This window comes from Protopterus annectens, chromosome 3.part1 (assembly GCF_019279795.1).
Source record: "Protopterus annectens isolate FY-2018-M chromosome 3.part1, PAN1.0, whole genome shotgun sequence".
Taxonomy (NCBI): domain Eukaryota; kingdom Metazoa; phylum Chordata; order Ceratodontiformes; family Protopteridae; genus Protopterus; species Protopterus annectens.
Window position 1 is genome coordinate 182,434,032 of NC_056732.1, and position 23,318 is coordinate 182,457,349.

General features: G+C 42.0%; 1 protein-coding gene across 1 annotated transcript in view; it reads right to left on the reverse strand.

The window, feature by feature from the left end:
• Window positions 1-23,318, reverse strand: part of NRP1 (neuropilin 1) — a 500,773-nt gene that overhangs the window by 158,273 nt on the left and 319,182 nt on the right. Inside the window, exon 7 of the mRNA XM_044066709.1 lies at window positions 4,813-4,968. Coding sequence (XP_043922644.1) covers window positions 4,813-4,968 — 156 coding nt within the window. The remainder of the gene's footprint in view (window positions 1-4,812; window positions 4,969-23,318) is intronic.

Below are 23,318 nucleotides of genomic sequence, written 5' to 3' on the forward strand. Positions count from 1 at the left end.
TCACAGATCCAGTAACAGCGGCCCTACAAGAGGCCTCCAAGGAATCAAAATCACATTGCAAAGTATGCTTTCCAACCTGTTCTGCTGAATGCAATAAATCTTGTAACTCCTTATTTTCCACACAATCAGAAATTAACATTTTCTGTTTCAGTAAGCCCATAACATGCTGTTGATATTTAAGCATATGAACCTGGCAGTTTAAAGCCCTGATTGCCAAGGTTGCAGATGTATAAACCTTCTTACCCCATCTATCCAGTTCCCTGGAATCTCTATCAGAAGGTGTAGGATTTTTGGCTGTAGAAGCCTTTACACCCTTGGGACCATGAAAAATAGTTTCAGGATCAGCAGCAGGATTTTTGAAAAGAAATTTGTGGGAGTCAGGAACCCTGTAATATCTGTCTGGCCTACTAGGAGCCGGAGGCAGGGAATCAGGAGCCATGCTTGATTCCAAGAACACATCATCAACAATGTCTAATACAGGAGGTATTGCCAAAGGCCTATGCTCAGAAAGAAGAAGGAAATCCCTAAGCCTCTTTATTGATTCAGAGAAGTCCTGACTCTCCCAATGAAAACGTTCCCTTAAAGTATGCAAAGTCTCTCCAAAAGAGTAATCCTCAGGAGGAGATGCAGATGGGATGGATTCCTCTGCATCCGAATGCTCATGGGGTGGAATAGAAAATTCCTGATCAAAAGAGGAATCAGAAGAAATGGAAACCTGATCTGAAGATTCATAATCAGTGCCTTGCCTAGGCCTCTTAGCAGGGGGGGGGGGGTTGGGAACCCCTGATCAAGGTAATTAAATCCTCAGCCATTTTGATCATCTGTTTTTTATGCATAGGGGCCTGAGCACGTGGCTCATGAATCAATTTTTTAGACATAGAAGTTGTTTTTGACCTTGTTTTTGTTGCTGGCATCGGTTTAATATAAAAATGTTGAGGCCTGAAAACACCCTCAGAAGGCAGTGCCTGATCAGCAGGTCTGGACCCATCCAAGGGAGAGACATCCGCGGGTTCAATACTCTGAGAATCTCGTGGCATACCGGACTCCGAATAGGTCTCAGTAGAGGCCTGTGACTCAAAAGTAGCGGGTATCAGGGGCTGCAAAAGCACCTCACTGAGTACCAGCGAACCAGCGACTGGCTTAGTAGAAGCTTCGTCGTTGGTTTTGGACCTCAACGGTCTGTCTCTGTCTTTTTCCTTGCATTTTTTGTGAACTCCGGTAGTTGGATTGCTAACCGACAACATTTCAGGATAGTTAAATCTTAAACCAAAATATTTAGAAGCAAAAATAAACTGACGCTTAATAGTGCATTGGTTAAATCTAGCACATAACCGACAGCAAGACATGTTGTGATCAGGGCCTAAGCAAGGAATACAGTACAAATGAAAATCCTTATGAGGTATTTGCTTCCCACAAGTAATGCAATTATTAACTTTTACTGACATTGGTAAGGAGCAAGAAAAAGTTTCCCCAATGGGGTACTTAGCTTTAGTTTGAAGACTTTGGTTCTGAAACTCGAATACGAAAATTTCAGGAGTCAGCTGACCAGCACTTGCGAACTGCTTCTGCTTCGGGCACCGCGCAGCAAGAAAGACTGAATAAAATGGCGTTGGCTGCATATTTTATACCCTTGACGACCTGACGTCATGGAAGAGGAGACAGCAACTGACACAGGACCCAAGACTTTGTTATTCAGGCTGACTGAGGGCAACCTGCCAGCAGATTACCCTAATGTAATGACTGCAACAGTGAAACACGAAGAACATCTTCATGTTGTACTCTTTGTGCAAATTTTAGAAAACCAACCAGTAAGTAGAGTAATGAAAACAAATCATCATGATGAGTGCCTTTGTGGGCAGAGAACCAGCTCCAGAGTAGGACACTTAGCTGGATTTAAACAGAGGACCATTGACATTCAGCAGACCACATTGTAATGAATGACTGTGTGACACACTGAAGGCCACAGTGCACCAGTAGACACAACCTTTTACAGCCACAGCCTCTGCACAAGTTCTAGTCACCTCTTTCTAAACCTCCATGGAGCTCCTCTAGTAGCAAGTCTGTTGGGGGTATCATGACAAGCAAAAACAGACCTCCATTGACTCCTCTCCACCTAAAGCCTGCAGCAGACAGCACTTGTACCTCCAAATCTCCCCGTGCTCACACTCCCTCCCTTCCCCTCACCCCATATAAATTAGATTCAAGGCAAGCAATAAAAATACAGTACATCCAATAACAAATTATGACTGGAGGAATATACTGTGGTGGGTTAAAAAAATACAAAAAAAACAAAAAAATGAAAGGGATCTGATTGTGGCTGTACTTTATGATCAGGAGGTGAGCAGTCAGTGTGAGAAGCCATTAAGAAGGGTTGGATAAAAGGCATACAGAGATGTATCACCAGTGAAAACATGACACAGTTCTTCCTCTGTGATGACAATTTGTGGAATTATTTTCAATATCACTGAACCTTCAGACAAAAGTGAGTCTGTTCATGTGAGAGCAACAAAATTCTTCCAAGCTCTGTATTACCTACATATAGAGACAAACAGAAATATTTTAACATGTATACTTTGGAGCCATACAGGAAGAGGGGAATTTATGATACAAACTTCCTCAATGAAATTAGCAAAGCCTGACAAAGGAGTACCTTTAAAAGAATGGCTGTACAAAACATGAACTAATAGTCTGAATAGAAAAAGAAATAGATTCAAAAACAGTGTGAGAAACTATTGTGATTTATTTACTTATCCAACTTTATTTTTTTTGCCAAGAAGTTTAGAAGCACATCCTCAATACAGGCAGACTAATACCTTTGGAAGGTGGCCCTTGGGCGGACAAAAGAGGAAAAGTGTCATGGCGTTATAACCAAGTATATGCTGAATCACACAGTACAATGTAGTGCAAATGGAAGTAGCCAAGGCCTCATAGAGGTTGAGATTTACAGCTAAAGTATTAGAAATAAGACATGTTGTAATCATCTTTCTGCTGCTCAGGACATAGTTAGACAGTTTAAGAAAGACTATGTACAGTTCCAGCAGCAATACAGAGAACAGGAAAAAAATATTGAAAATGTATCAGCATAATAGAGAATAAGGGGGCTTTGGGGTATACAGGAACTGATGCTTTAACAACTCGGCATATATATATATATATATATATATATATATATATATATATATATATATATATATATGTATATATATATATATATATATATATGGGTTTAAGACTATTCACTGAAACACATTTGACTGTGCACAATTCACTGAAAGCCTCAATTCACTGTAACACATTTCACTGAAAGTTATATATGGCCTTTTTCCCACTGTTGTGAGACCCTGGAGTTAGTATATATAGTAAGGGGGGGGGGGAGTATAGTTCAGAAAAGAGTAATTTATTGAAATTGCAAATATCCATGTATATAGTTCAAAATATTTAAAAAAGGTGGAGGGCTATGCCCCCCACCCCCCTTCCTATATATACTAACTCCAGGGTCACACAACAGTGGGGAAAAGGCCATATATAACTTTCAGTGAAATGTGTTTCCGTGAATAGTCCTAGACCCATATATATATATATATATATATATATAGAACATACATATACTGGGAGAAGGAAGAGAGAATGAAGTGTTACGCAGTGGGATGGAATGGTCATGCATCGCAACTGGTCAGGACTTGCTTGAAAAATTACAAATCCACAGAAATCATGTTGAGATACCAAAAAGGCATTACCTAAATCACTGATTCAGTGTACATTTAGGACTTGATGTAAGAGGGGTAAGTGTGACAATAGGGAGGGGAAAATACATAGTGCCTAGAGGTATTAAACTACATTTGACAGCCCAACTGTCCAGCAGCATCTTCATATACACATATGTATATCTGAAGTGAATGAGGCTCATTTAAGTGTCCATATCTTTCCACATACTGACAGCCACACTAGGACTGTCTGCCTAAGAATATAAATCAGCAGTAACAGCCACATTATTAACAGGGTTCAATAACTGATTGTGTGGAGCAGAAACATAACACAGCATACTATGCAGAATGTTACTCTGACACTACCACTTCAAGGAATAACATAATAACTCTAACCATGTAACGTTCTCATGAACTGGGTGGATCAACACTATAAGGTGATAATGGAGAAGTAGCCATTCATTTAACCCTAGCTTTAGCTAAAACATGCAAGCAGGATTAAAACATTGAATCAAACTATGGTATTACAAGGAAAGGAAGTAAAGGATAAAGGGGAATACATAAAACACACAGAAGGACAGTAGCAAACTGAACAGCTCCTCAAGTGAACTTGTTGTACAGTCATGCACGTCACAGATAAACAGGCAGATGTGAGAAAGAGAACAACACAATTACTATAAACATACACAGCAGAAGTAATGCTAGTATTCCAATTGTCAATGTTTGGTACATATGTGTCAGCTGTAAAACAGTCACTGACATTCATTGAGATGAAACAATTTCCTGTAGAAAATGTTAAGGGCTTGTAATAGCTGTTATTTCACAATAATAATAACAATAAAAAAACAGTATTCCAATGACATTCTCCTCAAATGTGCCAGAGCAACAGTAATAGCTTTCACAAAGTAAACATGTAAAGGACAAAGTTTGAAAACATCTGAATTAACATTTGAAGTATTAGTAAGTCAGCAGTAATGACAGGAACTTTGTCTTTACCTTTTTTCTCTTAAAGACATTCAGGTTATTGGTAACTAGCCAGAAAAACTGAAAACATTATAAAACAATGTATTCTAAAGTGACATTTAGAAGCTAAGAATTTGTATGATACCTTAGCATTTTTTCCTTCTTTGATTAAACTCCAGTCGTCACCATTGGAGCTCACGTCTATTTTATATGACTTGACAAAATATTTTTTACCCGTCACGGATGAGACTGCTCCTTGTGTACCAATAGCACTGACAAAGCGCAACACCTGAAGATCTACCTAAAGAATGAATTAAAGCAAAATTAATACATTTATTGAAAAAGAACAATATGACTATACTATTGTCACCTCAAAGAACTACATTATTAAGTAAAAAAAGGTTGTTGATCCATCTGCCATTCTTCTTTCAAGTGTGGAACAAACAAATGACATATCTTATAAACGTAGAAAACTGGCTTAATGTGTTAATAAAAAACTAAAGTAATAAAGTATGTACATCTCAAAAGATTCCAAAAAATAAAACATCCAATGAAAACCAGAATTATTAATTAAATATAAACATTTCAAATAATTAAAATGAGAATTCAAATAAGAAATAAATACATATATCACATTTTAAGATAGTTTTTACAATAAATATAACTACACATCAGTATCAGTATAACACAAGGCACAGAAGTCTGGACTGCAGGTTAAGGACTGCCCTCCACACCAGGGACTGACATTAGAGTATAGACAAACAGTAAAGGATATTGGAGTACTAAGTGAAAGACCAGCACTGGTAGAGTTTTTAGCTGAGTGCAAAACAAAAGCAGCTGTTAAAAAGGAAGAATTAGTAAGGCATATCAAACGTTGTATGGTAACTATATGAAATCAATCATAAGAAGTTAGAAAAACTGGAAAAAGAGGCTGAAAAGGTAATTTACCAAGGAACAATATTTATGGCTAAAAGTATACAGCAAGGTCTAGGAGATTTACGAAGGATTTTTGCATCAAAGTGTTTGCATAGATATTTTATACCCCAAGCAGAATTCAGGGAATATATGTGTATGTGTGTGTGTGTATACAATAGTGTCTCTGTTCTGCTTCTCACTTAACAGGCCCAGCTACCACATGCCCATGTTCATGTTAGGTCTACCAGCTTATCACCTACCCCTCAGGGCTTTACAGAATTGCTGGGGACTGTTGTGGATCCTAAGGGTGTCCTGGGGGCTTTTCTTTGCATCCATCCTGTTTTTTATCTTTATATGCCCTTCCTTCACTTATACCCAAGGGCAACTCTGGTCTTTGGACCGTGCCTCCCCTAAGGAAGCATCATTGATGAACACCCTCCCAACCCTCTCTGCTGCTCCATCAATCGCTGGAGCTGCTAAGTGAACACAGGTCAGTTGGAAAGTAGTCAGGACTTTGTCCTCTATGTCACTGGAAAATAAAGCAACATTTTGATTCATTACAACAGTTTGTGAAATACATACATAGCAGCAAAATGTAAGCAAAATACACACTTCATAGCATGCAGACCATTATGCTTCATTTTTCTTTGTAAAGTAATCATTTTTGGTTAACCAAATGGATGACATAATAAATAACTGTGGTGACTAATAAGCAGACTATGGTATGCTTTGTTCCTGCCCACTTAAACTTGAGACCATAAAAGTTTTTTAAGCCTCCCATTCAAACAATTGTAGGTCCTCTGAGGTAAAATGTGGCCTTCAGAGTACTGTCACCATTATCCCAAATAGTGGTAAAGGTCAGAAGCCCTGTCTATTAACCCAACATGCTGGTATGGGTCTGAAACCCTTCCCAAGGAAGTTCTGAATGGCATGCACACATGGCATAACATTCCCTAACATGAAACTGATATATTTCAAAGCAACCTTTCTGCTAGTATACAGGATATCCTTCAGTAAACTACTTATAGGATTCACTTTGAGGTTAAGAATGTGCATTCACAGAAATCACCATTTAGATAAACTAATGCTCCACAGGCCATGATTTGCCCTGATAATGAAAATGAAATAATTAAAAGCTAACCTTGTGGATTGTTATTCTGTACCAATAGAAGGCAGCATCAAAATTGTTGATAAATGTAATGTTATATGCCTAGCTGGTATAATAAATGGTGTTTATGGTACTGACACAGATGGAAAACAGCGTTTTTACTTCACGAGTGGCTTTTACTGCCTTAGAATGTTGGTCTAAATGGCTGCAGTCATGGAATATTATTGAGTTGAAAACTTGTACTGGACAGAAGGTATAAAAACCTCTGCATCCTTTAATCACCTCAGTGTTACTAAACAGAAACATGCATATGACTACTGACATCAAACTTAGTTCAGCAGGGTAGGGTGTTTCTATAAACTGCAGGGATAATATTCTTGGTTGAAGAGGACAGTTTGCACAGTACGAACATATAACCTTTTCAACCAGTACTCCAGGTGCAGCCATGACAATGCCTTGTAAAAGATAAGCTAATAATACCATTTACTATTGTGGAAGATAGTGTAGTATTTTGTTCTGGATACCGTCCCCACCTTTAAGTGCCACACAGGTATATATTACTAAGTAATAAACAAACCTCAGAAATGCATGGCTACTGCTTATTAGTCCTGCATGGGTTAAATTCTGCCCCACTAGCAGGCGAACTCATTTCTGCAAGGACATTCTCAAAAAGTAGCTGTGTGATCCTCAGTATGGATTGCTGTGTTATGCTGACATAGTGAGATATCTGAGCAAATTATCCATAAAAATGAACTGATATGTTTAAGTTAAGTGCTGGACTGCGTTAGTGTAATTTTGACTTTGCAGTGCCAACAGCAACTGCAAACGCAGCTGCCAGAGCTCATTAGAGTTACTATGTAGCATTCTGCAGAAACTGGACTAAAGTGCAAGTTAGTACAGCACAATACCTAATTTATTTAAGTACTGTTGTGCGTCAGGGCTGGCAACTCGGCACATAAAAATCTACTGCCAATCATTAGCGGACCAGAGTTCCGCTGTGGCGACCCCTAACCGGGAAAAGCCGAAGGACACAACAACAACAGCAACTGCATCTTTTACTTAGTACATTATACACATTTTTACTCTTCATAATCATAAAATGTTGACACACTTTTAAAAGGTAAGAGTGCATAACAGTTTTACTAAAGCACAACGGGGTTGTATAAAAACATATCCTTTAAATTAAGTCTCTGGATAACCTATCACTTGAAGTAGACTGAACAGCAAGTTATATGCTCTGAAAACTGAAGATATGTTACTGTCATTGACCCAGCACTCACTTCCCTAGATAATGCTGTTTTAAATCTACAGTTTTACCAATGAGAATGTTTCACACAGCAGTCAGCTTCCCACACTCTGTAGCCAGATGTTTGTCTGGTGTTGTAACATGGGATGAGTGCTATTTGAGGAACCAGATGTAAAGGGAAAACCCTTGCACAAAACAATGGTTCATCTCCTTGTTAAAACACAATAAGTTAGTAAATGCTTGCAGAAAGTAAGAGAAGCACAGAATGTAAATGTAGTAATACATGTACATAAGAAAAAAAAAAAACATTATGTAAGATCTCAGTCATGTACATGTAATTCTTTTAACCAGGCTTCTGTAGTATATTTCACAAATAAATGCATCAAAAAAAAAAAAAAAAAATACCAAACTGATCAGGTAGATTTTAATCTTCAGCTTGTACAGAAGTGTATTTTGCTCAAGTCTAAACTCGTGATAAACCGAGGTCATAAGGTAACCCGCTATTTAGTGGCCATACGAGACTCTTTGTTTTTACATTAATAATATTCAAGTGGCACACTTTTAGCTAGCAGACTAACGTATACCACATGCATGCTCACACACACACACACACACACACACACACACACACACACACACACACACACACACACACACACACACACACACACACACACACACACACACACACACACACACACACACACACACACACACACACACACACACACACGCATACACAAACACAGCACACACGCTCACTACTGCTACTATTACTGCTACTACTTCATAGGTTCATAGGTTCATACTAGGCTATCTGCCCTAGGGCATTTATAAGCCTAGCCAGAATGTGTTTGGCTTTCGCCACCCATTTTAAATTAATTTTGCTATGCCCTTTTTCGAGGTTAGTATATTGTGCCTCTGTCTAACAGTGACACAGAAGTGATACCCGGGGTAAACCTACGATCTCCCATCCACTCATCAAGATTCCTCTTGAAGAGAGTCAATGAGGGACTCTGCCTAACCTGGACTGGGATTTTATTCCAGAGTGAAGGGAGCCTCTGGGTTATGAATCTGTCCCTCCAGCATGTCCCATTTATTTCAGTGCTGAGGTTCAAGTCTCTCCAGAGCGTAGCTCGATGGGATTTGGATTTTCTGAGGTGCAGCATGTCCATTAATTCCGGGTTGGACATGGCTTTATACATCAGGCACAGATCGCCTCTGAGCAGGCTGTATGCCACTGAGTAGAGCTGGAGTTTCTTTAACCGGGCAGCATATGGCATCTGTTTGAGCCCTTTGATCCTCTTGGTGAGGTACTTTTGGGGTCTTTCCAGTTGCTGCAGGTGTCTGGTAAGGTACATCCCAAAAGGGGCATTGTACTCAATTATGGGCCTGATGAGGGATGAGTAAAGAGGCACGTTGACCTTTCCTGATCTAGATGTGAATCCCTTCATGATTAGGTGGGCTATATAAAATGTTTTTCTAACCACTTTGGCCATGTGGTTGTCAAATGAGAGATTGCTATCAACTTGGGTCCCCAGGTCCCAAATTACTTCTTCTGTACTTAATGGATTACCACCTATGTGGTAATTTGTGGGCACTTTGTTTTTGCCAAAGGGGATGACTATACATTTTTTGGCGTTTAGCTTGAGGCTATGGCTCTGGCACCAGTTGTCTGTTTCTATGAGGCCCTTTTGGAGAATGCTTGTGTCGGCTGGAGAGTCGATTATGATGCCCAGTTTGCAGCAGTCATCTGCGAACATGGTCAGCCACAGTCCTTCCGTGTTGGCCTGTACCTCCGATAAATATATACCGAACAAGAGAGGTCCCAGGACTGAGCCTTGTGGGATGCCACTTGTAACTGGTTTGGAGTCTGACATGGCTCCAGCAATTCTAACCATGTGGGTTCTGTCTTTGAGCCAGTTTGCAACCCATCTAGTGACATAGGGGTTTATATTTAAGCTGGTGAGCTTATCTATAATGCCCGAGTGGGGTATTGTATCGAAGGCTTTTGTGAGATCCAGGTAGGCTGTGTGGACCACCTTCCCCTCGTCAATGGCCTTGGTGACTGTTTCAAAGAAATCAACCAGGTTTAAGAGGCAGGATCTGCCCTTAACAAAGCCGAACTGGGTAGGATCTAGTGTCTGTAGATCCCCAATATCTTTATTTATGAGGTCCATGATGATCCTTTCCATAGCTTTGCAGACCAAGCTAGTCAGGCTTATGGGGCAATAGTTTTCAGTTGTGCGCCACTCTTTGGGTACATATCCTGTAGTAAGGCTGAGATTAAACAGTAGTTTTATGTTTGGGTTTAGCTCTTCTTGGAGTTCAGCCCGGGACACCGTCTGGTCCCATTGATGCTGTGTTTTTTGCTTTGAAGAGGGCAGCTCTTACCTGAGCATCTGAGATGTCAGGGGGGTAGCACTCAGATGGGATAGATATTTGCCCTTTTGGTGGGGAGGGGGAGTTTGCTGAACCTGTCAGCTAGGATGTTGGCAATGTCTGTGGGTTCGGTGTATTTTTTGTCATTTTGGAATAATTCTGAGCATATCTGGGAATTCCCACCCAGGTTCCTAACATAACTAATGAAAGCCTTGTGATTATCCTTAGTGTCCTGTGCAATTTTTCTCTCGAAGCTGGCCTTAGATGATTTGATGAGTGCCCATAGTTTTTTGCTAATACTGATCAGAGATGCCTTCCCTTTTTGGGATTTTGCTCTATCATGTAGTAGCTTCCTCCTTCTATTGTATAGTTTGTTTATGGCTGGGGTCCACCAGACAGGACGTCTGCCTTTGGAGGATTGGGTCTTGGTTTTATTTGGGATTGCATGATCCATGCATTCCTGTAGGTGTTGATAGAATGCGTTTATAAAGGATTCTGAGGTCTGGGCCATATTTTCCACAGGCCCGGGGGCTTTGAAGGATTCCACCTCAGTTTTGAGGAGTGTGAAATTTGCTTTAGAGAAGTTTTTCACTGTGGTTTCAGGGCAGGGGGTGGAGTCGGGATGTGAATATCCAGTGAGATTAGTTTATGGTCTGATCTTACCAGTGAGGATACACTTCTGGTAGAGTCCCCATGTTGGTGATGATCAGGTCCAGTATGGTTTCCCCTCTTGTGGGAGTGGTAACAAGTTGTTCTATAGCATCTGAGTTTATAAATTCTAGGAACCTTTGGGCTAGGGTGTTGGAGCTAGAGTAATGCTCCCAGTCTATGTTTGGATAGTTGAAGTTGCCCAATATAATGGTGTTTGGAGAGACCTTCATATTTTCCAGTGTTCTCAGGAAGGCCGAGTGGGGTTCCTGGGTTTGGGAGGGTGGTCTGTAGCAGGCTATAAACTGGAAGGCAGTTTTACCCACTGTTAGTTGCACATGGATAGTCTCTGATGCTACGTGCTGTGCCACCAACCTAGAGGTGTGGGTATCTTTGACGATTATTGATACTCCCCCCTCCTTTTGTGATTCGGTCCAAGTTTTGGGGCCGAAACGCATGGTATGAGGTATAACCTGGTAGTGCTGGGGTGCTCTTGGGAGCCTTGAACCAGGTTTCTGTTACTGCACAGATATCGATGTTCTCCATGCTAAGGAGAGTTTCGAGTGAGTGCATCTTGAGGTTTAGACTTCTGGCATTGAGTAGCATTACTCTTAGTTTCTTATCCCTTGTGATACCTATGGAGGTGAGTTTGTCTTTTGAGCCTTGCCTAAAAAAGGCACTATGGGGGTAGCAAGAGCCTTTGCCAATATCCAAAAGCCCAGGGGTGACAGGTGCAAGCTGTCCCTAGTGAAGCATCATGGCTTGTCGAGCATGTCATCCCAGGCTGACAGGCATTGGATCCCCTTTGAATGACACCAATACTTAAGCCAATTGTTGAAATTGATCATCTTGTCTTCATATTGTGGCATCATTCTTGGTGAGGGTAAGATGCTACTCAAGGTCAGGGTCATACCGGTCTGGACTACATGCTCAGAGTGCTCCTCTATGTCTCTTTTCATGTAGTCCAGGAGGCACATCTCAGGTCATTCACACCAGCATGGACAATCACTGAGTCATATTTGTACTTGCCTTGGAGTGACCTGAGTGCTTGTGTTATGTGGTGGATCCTAGCGCCCAACAGGCAGCTCACCGTGACCTTCTCCTTGTTCAGCCTGGTGAGCGGGACGTCAGTGTGCCTGATGATAGAGTCATCTATTACAAGTGTATCAGGTGTGTTGTTTAGCCTTAAGGGCTGTGACTGTTCGGCACACTGGCTTTGTGAGCTATGTTGCACGTGCTTTGTTTTGGGGTAGCGGTTGCTTGGGTGTCTGCTTTGGAGGTCTCTGCTGCTTAGGCAGATTTTTATTTAGAGCCTCGAGTATGTTTTGTGTGCTTATGTGTTTGGTTTGCTGTCATGGTAGGTCTGTGAGACTGGAATTGTAGTGAGTGTGGTTTCCTTCTCCTCCTGACTGGTTTCGCCAGTACTGAGTTGTGAGAGCTTAGCCTCCAGTATGGCTATATGGTTGCATCTCTCACATATGTTGGAATTTGTTGGGAGGAGGAGAGGGTTGTCTGTGTACATAAGGCAGTTGTAACATTGCCTCAAGATTCCCAGATTCACCAGCTGGACCGGAGAGGAGATTGACAACTGACCTTTGGACATGCTAGAATAGTATTGGGAATTCATTTATAATTGAAAAAAAAGGGCCAATGGGGTACGAGGTACTCAAGGGGAGTTTGTGAGGGTGTAGTGCTTTTAATATTTTAGTGCTGACTTATATAATTGCTTTAGTGAGCAAGTGACAGGTAACTTAAATGCAATGTGTTATAGGTAACTTAAATGCAAAAATGACAAACAGTAACTTTCTTTCAAGTGAAACAAGGAAATATGTACAGTAAGCAATGCAGATATCACTAGGGATCCACAGAAGCGCTGAAAAGCCGCGTTTTAGGTGGAATTAGCATTTCAGGGAAATAACAAGCAAACAAACAACAAGCATACAAATAAAGCTAGATTCAGCAGGCCTGGATCTAGTCTATGCTACAGCAAACAAGGTGTACCAATTTCAGTAAGAAACAGTTCAAATATGCAGGCACTATAAGCCTTTAGCCAGAAATTCCCAGCTCAGAAGGGCAGAGTCCACTACTATTATTGTAGTAGTAGTACTGCTACTACTACTATTAATGCTACTACTACTATTATTACTAGTAGTACTGCTACTAGTACTATTACTGCTACTACTACTATTACTAGTGGTACTGCTACTACTATTACTGCTACTACTGCTCGCTAGTGGTGCTGCTACACTGCTACTATTGCTATTATTACCAGTAGCTGCTACTACTATTACTGCTACTATTACTATTATTGCTAGTACTGCTGCTACCACTACTATTGCTGCTACTACTATTACTGCTACTACTGCTCCTATTACTAGTGCTGCTACTGCTATTACCACTATTACTATTACTGGCTAGTGGTGCTGCTACTACTATTACTGCTACTACTACTCTTATTACTAGTGGTGCTGCTACTAGATTGCTGCTACTATTGCTATTATTACTGGTGGTACTGCTACTACTACTATTGCTGCTACTGCTACCTTTGTTACTAGTGGTGCTGCTACCACGATTACTGCTACTATTACTATTGTTACTATACTGCTAAACTACTATTACTGCTACTACTACTCTTATTACTGGTAGTGCTGCTGCTACTATTACTGCTACTATTACTATTGTACTAGTGGTACTGCTGCTACTACTATTACTGCACTATTGCTATTATATAGTGGAACTGCTACTACAACTACTACTCTACCAAGACTGCTTTTAGAAACTGCATTGCACAGAAATATATCTAATTGATGTATCATGCAACCAAGCTACAATAATCATAAGAATCATTAACCCTTTGATGTCATCTAGAAACTGTCATCAATTATATTAATTTATTAATTCGCCAACTTCTATGTTATAGCAAGTCTCCTATCTATTATATATGAATCTGAAAACATATCAACCAAAAGAGCATTCCCTATGGGCATCATCGTAATATTGGTGCCATAGGGACACACTGGTTTAGCCCAGGTAAATGATGTGCTCTCATTTTTAGAATCCAGTTTAATTCCTTTCTTTCAAGAATATTTGTCATCTCACATCCATTGCTATCCTTTTCAAGTACTTGTAATATTCGAAATCTAAAGCTATGTGATGTATTTAGTTTTACATGCCTAGCCAGTGCATTAGTTTCAATATTTTTCTTTATATCATATATATGATTGTAGATTCTTTTCCTAAATTCTCTTTTTGTAAGTCCTATGTAAAATGCTGTACACTTTTCACATGTTGCTAAATATATCACATTGCATGTGTTACATGAAGCACGAAAGGTGGGTCTGAATTCATAGTTCAAAGTTGGATGTATAAACTCTTGAACAGTTGTAATAAATCTGCACATATTGCATTTATTGCAAGCAAATGTTCCCATCAAAACCAATTCTGGAGCTATATGTGTCCCTTCCTTATATGTCTTACATAGTAACCTTTTCAAATTTTTATTATTCCTATAGATGAATCTTGGTTTTTCTCCTATCAACTTCATAGTTTTCTCATCTATAGTTAATATCGGCCAATGTTGTTCAATGATTCGTGTAATGCTCTTATTATCATTCGTATATGTTGTCAGAAACTGTATCTTTTCCTGATATTTATATTTGGACCTTCTTCCACCATCATTATAGTATCTCCACCCCCTACTTGTGAATATCCAGTGAGATTAGTTTATGGTCTGATCTTACCAGTGAGGATACACTTCTGGTCTGGAGCATAGAGTCCCCATGTTGGCGATGATCAGATCCAGTATGTTTTCCCCTCTTGTGGGAGTGGTAACAAGTTGTTCCATAGCATTTGAGTTTATAAATTCTAGGAACCTTTGGGCTAGGGTGTTGAAACTATTGTAATGCTCCCAGTCTATGTTTGGGTAGTTGAAGTTGCCCAATATAATGGTGATTGGAGAGACCTTCATATTTTCCAGTGTTCTCAGGAAGGTTGAGTGGGGTTCCTGGGTTTGGGAGGGTGGTCTGTAGCAAGCTATAAACTGGAAGGCAGTTTTACCCACTGTTAGTTGCACATGGATAGTCTCTGATGCTTTGTGTTGTGCCACCAACCTAGAGGTGTGGGTATCTTTGACGAATATTGATACTCCCTCCTTTGTGATTCGGTCCAAGTTTTGGGACCAAAAAGCATGGTATGAGGTATAACCTGGTAGTGCTGGGGTGCTCTCGGGAGCCTTGAACCAGGTTTCTGTTACTGCACAGATATCGATGTTCTCCATGCTAAGGAGAGTTTCGAGTGCATCTTGAGGTTTAGACTTCTGGCATTGAGTAGCATTACTCTTAGTTTCCTATCCCTTGTGATACCTATGGAGGTGGGTTTGTCTTTGAGCCTTGCCTAAAAAAGGCACTATGGGGTAGCAAGAGCCTTTGCCAATATCCGAAAGCCCAGGGGTGACAGGTGCAAGCTGTCCCTAGTGAAGCATCGTGGCTTGTCGAGCATGTCATCCCAGGCTGATAGGCATTGGATCCCCTTTGAATGACACCAATACTTAAGCCAATTGTTGAAATTGATCATCTTGTCTTCATATTGTGGCATCATTCTTGGTTAGGGTAAGATGCTACTCAAGGTCAGGGTCATACCGGTCTGGACTACATGCTCAGAGAGCTCCTCTACATCTCTTTTCACGTAGTCCAGGGAGGTACGTCTCAGGTCATTCACACCAGCATGGACAATCACTGAGTCATACTTGTACTTGCCTTGGAGTGACCTGAGTGCTTGTGTTATGTGGCGGATCCTAGCGCCTGACAGGCAGCTCACCGTGACCTTCTCCTTGTTCAGCCTGGTGAGCAGGACGTCAGTGTGCCTGATGATAGAGTCATCTATTACAAGTGTATCAGGTATGTTGTTTAGCCTTAAGGGCTGTGACTGTTCGGCACACTGGCTTTGTGAGCTATGTGTTGCACATGTTTTGTTTTGGGGTAGTGGTTGCTTGGGTGTCTGCTTTGGAGGTCTATGCTGCTTAGGCAGATTTTTATTTAGAGCCTCCGAGTATGTTTTTGTGTGTTTATGTGTTTGGTTTGCTGTCATGGTAGGTCTATGTGAGACTGGAATTGTAGTGAGTGTGGTTTCCTTCTCCTCCTGACTGGTTTCGCCAGTACTGAGTTGAGAGCTTAGCCTCCAGTATGGCTATATGGTTGCATCTCTCACATATGTTGGAATTTGTTGGGAGGAGGAGAGGGTTGTCTGTGTACATGAGGCAGTTGTAACATTGCCTCAAGATTCCCAGATTCACCAGCTGGACCGGAGAGGAGATTGACAACTGACCTTTGGACATGCTAGAATAGTATTGGGAATTCCTTTATAATTGAAAAAAAAGGGCCAGTGGGGAACGAGGTACTCAAGGTGAGTTTGTGAGGGTGTAGTGCTTTTAATATTTTAGTGCTGACTTATATAAATGCTTTAGTGAGCAAGTGCCAGGTAACTTAAATGCAATGTGTTAAAGGTAACTTAAATGCAAAAACGACAAACAGTAACTTTCTTTCAAGTGAAACAAGGAAATAAGTACAGTAAGCAATGCAGATATCACTAGGGATCCACAGAAGCACTGAAAAGCCGCGTTTTAGGTGAAATTAGCATTTCAGGGAAATAACAAGCAAACAAACAACAAGCATACAAATAAAGCTAGATTCAGCAGGCCTGGATCTAGTCTATGCTACAGCAAACAAGGTGTACCAATTTCAGTAAGAAACAGTTCAAATATGCAGGCACTATAAGCCTTTAACCAGAAATTCCCAGCTCAGAAGGGCAGAGTCCACTACTATTATTGTAGTAGTAGTACTGCTACTACTACTATTACTGCTACTACTACTATTATTACTAGTAGTACTGCTACTACTACTATTACTGCTACTACTACTATTATTACTAGTAGTACTGCTACTACTACTATTACTGCTACTACTACTATTATTACTAGTAGTACTGCTACTACTACTATTACTGCTACTACTATTATTACTAGTAGTACTGCTACTACTACTATTACTGCTACTACTACTATTATTACTAGTAGTACTGCTACTACTTCTATTACTGCTACTACTACTCTTATTACTAGTAGTACTACTGCTACTATTACTATTATTACTAGTAGTACTGCTACTACTATTACTGCTACTATTACTATTATTACTAGTAGTACTGCTACTACTACTATTACTGCTACTATTACTATTATTACTAGTAGAACTGCTACTACAACTACTGCTGCTACTACCAAGACTGCTTTTAGAAACTGCATTGCATAGAAATATGACTCTTATCTTTACTAATTAGCTGCAGAGCTTCCAGACTTAAAAGATTCATTAATTCTGGATCTCAGTGATAAATTTTCCAAATGTATCTGAGTTGGGCTGAGCTGCCAAGAAAAAGTGCAGCTGTGTACACTTACCATAAATGTAGATGTTTGAGTGTATTCACTGTTGCAGTCATCACATTTGGGTTATCCCTGCCAGGGTAGCCCTCGGCCAGCCTGAATAACAGAGGCTTAGTATTTCTGTGTCAGTTGCTGTCGCTTCAGGATTGACGTCAGGTCGCCAGTAGTATAAAGAAAGGCAGCCGACACCATTACATCAGTTTTTCTTGCGCTACCCTGTCCTGTCAGGAGCCCCCAAGTAGGAGCCAGCTTCTGGTGGAAGAACCCCACCAGTAGAAAGTAAATACCAATATGTCCCTTGTAAGGAAAGAGAAGAAAAAAGAGGGATGGAGGGAGGGAAATTAGGACTGCAAAAGTGAATACACTCGAACATCTACATTTATGGTAAGTGTACACAACTGTACTATGCTCTTTATGTTTCACTGTTGCAGTCATCACATTTGGGTTGATTCCCAAAGCAGAGGAAATGGGTGGAGGCAGTCAAAGAAACTAGGGGCTGGCTGGGATGCCCTGCAAGACTGCAGAGGCAAACCCTGCCCTGAATTTGGAAAAGGGAGGAAGGTGGTAATGTTTGGTAAAAGTGTGAACAGATGTCCAGGTAACAGCTTCCAGGATGTCCCTGATTGGGACTCCTCTGAGGAAAGCTGTAGAGGTGGAGGCTGCTCTGGTGGAGTGAGTCCTGTCCCCCTTGGGGGGAGGTTTTCCATGTTGTTTGTAACAGAAATGTATGCAGTGTGCTATCCATTTGGAAATTGTTTGTTTGGAGATGGCTTTGCCTTTTGCCCCTGTAGCAAAGCTAACCAGCAATTGATCAGACTTTCTGAAGGATTTAGTCCTGTCTTGATAGAATCTGAGTTGTCTGTGCACATCTAGAGAGTGCAGGATCCTTTCCTCTTTGTTCTGGGGATTAGGAAAAAAATGTGGGCAAATGAATGGATTGGTTGAGAGCCACACTGGACACCACATTGGGCATGAAGGATGGGTTAATCTTGAGGGATACCCTATCAGCATGGAAGATGATGAAGGGTTCCACAGCCATGAGTGCTTGCAGCTCAGAGACTCTTCTGGCTGAAGTGATGGCTAGAAGAAAAGCTGCCTTCCAAGAGAGAAATTTTAGCTGTGCAGAAGAAGCTGGTTCAAAGGGGTGGCAGAGTAAGCTTTTCCAACATGAAGTTAAGGTCCCAGGCTGGGGTTGGTGCCCTTCTGGGTGGCCTCAAGTTGCTAGCCCCTCTTAGGAACTGCTTGATCAAAGGGTGTGAGAAAAGGGGCTGCTCAGTAGGAGATTGAGCAGAGATAACAGAGACATGAATTTTATTAGAGGAAAAAGAGAGGTCACTGTGCAGCAGGTCAGCTAAGTAATCCAGGATGAGAGGGAGGGAGGACTGTGCCATATTGGCTCCCTTAGCCTGAATCCAGGTGTAGAACCTTTTCCATTTGGCAGCATAAGACTAGTGCTAGGGCATCTGGCCTCACTTATAACATCTAGAACCCATTTACTGAGGTTGGCAGATTGATCAGGGGTTAGTGAATTAGCCAAGCTGCCACATTGAGTGTCTGCAATTGGGGATGCATGAATTCTCTTTCCCTCTGGGTCAGGAGGTTTGGAATCTGAGGAAGATGCCATGGTGGCAGTGGGGACAGGCTGCGCTATAAGAATTGTCCTTGGTTTTTCCTCCTTTATTTTGAGCAGTACCTTGGGGATGAGAGGTAGTGGAGGAAAGGCATAGACTGACAGATTGACACAGGGGAAAGACAGGGCATCCACTTTCCAAGCCATGCAGTGATGCTCCCTGGTGCAGAATTTGCTAAGCTGATGGTTGGTGTGGGAGGCAAAGAGGTCGACCTTTGGGGACACCCATTTCTGAGTTATTAGGGTGAAGGTTCTTCTGTTGAGCTGGCACTCGTGTGGGTCCACTCGATTTCTGCTTAATTGGTCTGCCAGAGAGTTGAGAGAACCTGGTAGGAATTGTGTTAACAGTTGGAGTTGCATAGCAGAGGCTGTGTGCCAAAGGGTCATGGCCAGCCTGTATAGAGGGTAGGAGTGAGTCCCTCCCTGCTTGTTAATATACCACATTACAGAGGTGTTGTCTGTTTTGATTAGGAGAGCCCCTGGGGAGAGAAGGGGCTTGAAAGCTTTCAAGGTGTGCTCGACAACCATCATCTCTTTTTGGTTGATGTGCAGAGGGATTTGCTGTGGGCCCCATTGGCCCTGTATGCACCTGCCGTCCAGGTGTGCACACCAGGCAAAGTCTGATGTGTCTGTGGTGAGGGTCTGGGTGGTGGGGGTTGTGGTGAGAAAGGTAGTCCCTTGTTGTGGGAGCATGCTGTTGCCCACCAAAGATAATCTTTTCTGAGGCAAGGAATTATAGGTATAAGAGTCTCCAGATCTTGAGAGTGTTGACACCAATGGCATTTTAGGTACCATTGAAATTTCCTCATATGCAGTCTGGCATATGGAATGAGTAGTATGCAAGATGCCATGACCCCAGAGCTTGCAGGATCTTCCTTGCAGATAGCTGGGGTCTGGTTGCTAGTTGAGAGAAGTAGGCTGTCAGGAAATTTTGCTTTTCTGATGTAAGGAATGCCATCTGGGTTGCTGTGTCCAGGCTTGCTCCCAATAATAAAATCCTTTGGGTGGGCACCTGTTTGAATTTCTTTTCATTGATTGTGTATCCTAGGGAGATTAGTAGGGACTTTACAAAGGCCAGGTGCTTGAGCAGCTTTTCCTGGCTGACTGCCTGAATTAGGCAGTCGTCTAAGTATGGGTAAATCTGGATATTCCTTTGTCTGCAAAAGGCAATGGCCAGAGCCAGACATTTTGTGAAAACTCTGGGAGCAGTAGATAAGCCAAAGGGAAGTGCAGAGAACTGAAAGTGCTGAGATCCTGCCCTGAAATGGAGATATTTCCTGCATGATTTCCTGATAGGAATATGGGGGTATGCCTCTTTTAGATCCAGGGTGACTAGCCAAGCATCCTTGGAGAGCATGGGCAGCAGCTGCTAGAGGGTGAGCATTTTGAATTTTGGGATCACCAGGAAGGTGTTTTGAATGGATAGATCAAGGATGGGTCACCAGGTGCCCTCTTTTCTGGGTGCCAGAAAAATCTGGAGTAGAAACCTTGGCCTCCCTGTTCTGCAGGAAAGTGCTCTACTGCCCTCATATAGAGCAAGGAAAGGACTTGCTTTTGTGTCTCTGCCCACTGGTTTGGAGGTAGACCTGGGAACCCTTTTGGGGTAGGATGGGTGCGGAAGGAAAATATGTATCCCTGGGACACTATGTTGAGAACCCAGCGGTTGTTGGTAATGGTGGCCAAGGGGGTAAGTGAAGGTGGGCAGAGGGAGGGGGTGGGAGAGGTGAGTCATTGTGAGTTATTACCATAAGAGGTGGCTTAGAACTCCCTGGTTTTGAAGTGGCAGTAGTCCACTGCTTAGATCTCTGCATTCCCTGTGGCTGTTGTCTGGGGGGGGTCTGATTCCCTGGGGTCTGGGCTGGAATGGCTTAGTGGGAGCAGGAAAGGACCAGTGCTTGGTGGGACAATGCCTGCTGAACCTAGGGGGCTGGACTTGTAAGAAATCCTTAACTGTCTGCATAGATTTTGCTTTTTTCATCCATCTTTTTTAAGATCTCTTCTGCCATTGTGCCAAATAAGTTGCCTTTATGCAAGGGGGCATCCAACAATTTAGATTTGACATGATCTGGCAAGGGCTGTTCCTTAAGCCATGCATGCCTTCTAATGACAGATCCAGTGACTGCTGTCCTGCAAGAAGCTTTTAGGGCATCAAAACCACAGTGCAAGGTGTGTTTAGTTACTCGACTTGCAGAATGTATTAACTCTTGTAACTCTTTAGATTCTGCACAGGCAGGAAAGGAAGACATTTTTTGTTTGAGGAGTTCCAGGGTATGTTGCTGAAATTTTAGCATATGGAACTGACAACTTCGTGCCCTGACAGCAAGATTAGCTGAGGTGTATACTTTTGTGTGCTATTGGTCTAGTGCTCGGGAATCCCTATCTGAGGGGGTGGAATTCTTAGCAGAGGTTGCTTTAATCCCTTTAGGCCCTTGAGAAATTACCTCAGGGTCAGCAGTAGGATTTTTAAAAAGAAATTTGTGTGAGTCAGGGACTTATAGTACCTGTCTGGTTTTCTGGGTGCAGGAGGGAGGGTGTCAGGAGTCAAGCTGGATTCCAGGAAAATATCCTCCACAACATCCAGGACTAGGGGGATGGCCAAGGGCCTGTGCTGTGGAAGATCTAAGAATTCCCTGAGTCTCTTTTTAGACTGAGGGTAGTCCTGACTCTCCCATTGAAGATGCTCCCTTAAGGTATGAAGGGTTTCCCCAAAGGAAAAATCTTCTGGGGGAGAGGCAGAAGGGATGGAATCCTCTGCATCAGAATCCTCATAAGTAGATAGGGGTTGCATGTCTTCATATTCAGATGCATCAGAGTCATCTGACTTGTTGAGAGAAAACTACAGGGGACAGATCTCTTTTCCTTTTGGAGGGGGTAGCTTGGCTTCCCTTGATCAGCATGATAAGGGCTTCCTCCATTTTAAGCATCTGAGACTGAGGCAAGGAAGCAGGTGCCTGAGACTGTGTCTTTGGTTTCCTGGGTGTGGTTCATACCCTGGGCTTAAGAAACTTGGTAGTTTTTGAAAAAAAACGGTAGTCACGAAAGAAGACATCGGTTTGTGTCGAGAATCGGTAGTGTGAAGGACTTCCTCGGAAGCCGGTGCCTGCTAAGTGGCTCCAGACCCATCAAAGGTAGAGACAACAGCAGGATCCTTAGTCGAAGAAGTGTTTTTGCGGCATACCATCCAAAAGGGTCTCAGTAGCGGCCTGCGAATCCACAGAAGCAGGCATCAGGGGCTGCAAAAGTGCCTCACTGAGGACTGGAGAACTGATGACTAGCTTAACGGAAGCATCGTCGGTAGGTTTGGACCTGTGCGGTCTGTCTCTGTCTTTATCTTTACATTTATTTGGGAGATCTGCTGTCGGATGGCTTACCGAAGCCATATCAGAATTTGAGGACTGTAAACAAAAATATCTAGCTACAATAAAAGCCTGACGACAGATAGTTCTGACGTTGAACAAAACACAGAAGCGATAGCGGGGGACATCATGGTCTGGTTCTAAACAAGTGACGCAGTAAGAATGAAAGTCTCGGTGTGGTATTTGCTTTCCACAGGTGAAACAATTGTTAACTTTTTCTGACATCGGTTAGTGCAAGAAAAAAGGCTCCCCAATGGGGTACTTAGCTTTAGAAGACATTTCAACTTCAAATCGGTAGACAAAACTCAGATAGCGGCCAACAGGCACTCGTGCAAACTGCTTCTACTTCGGGCTCCACGGCAAGAAAGACTGATGTAATGATGTCAGCTGTCTTACTTTATACTACTGACGACCTGACGTCAGTCCTGAAGCGACAATAACTGGCGCAGAAATACTAAGCCTCTGGTATTTGGGCCGGCCGAGGGCTACCCTGGCAGGGATAACTCAAATGTGATGACTGCAACAGTGAAACACAAAGAACATCAAGAATTAGATAATGACATCCAATCTTGTAACACACTATGCAAATGCATTAGGTGGTCTGTTCCTCAAAGTTACTTCTTTTCATCCAGTGACTTTACTCCCACTCACAGCAGCAACAGCTTTGCTGATGGCAATTTAGCACCTGTTGGTCTTCCCTTTGAAACTCCCTCTCAGAACACTTAAGGAGAATGAGGCAGCCAGTTGTATTAAAAAGACTGTAAATGACTGGTTTCTTACTAACTTTATTTGCACCTGCATGTTCCCATGTTCTTAGGCCTGGCTGCATGTTAATCCTCATGAGAGCCTAGCCTGAATGTTTGCTTCTGAAACCCTTTGATAGAAATAGAAATATGACTGATTGTAGCATATTTTTCTTCTCACTTTCCTGTC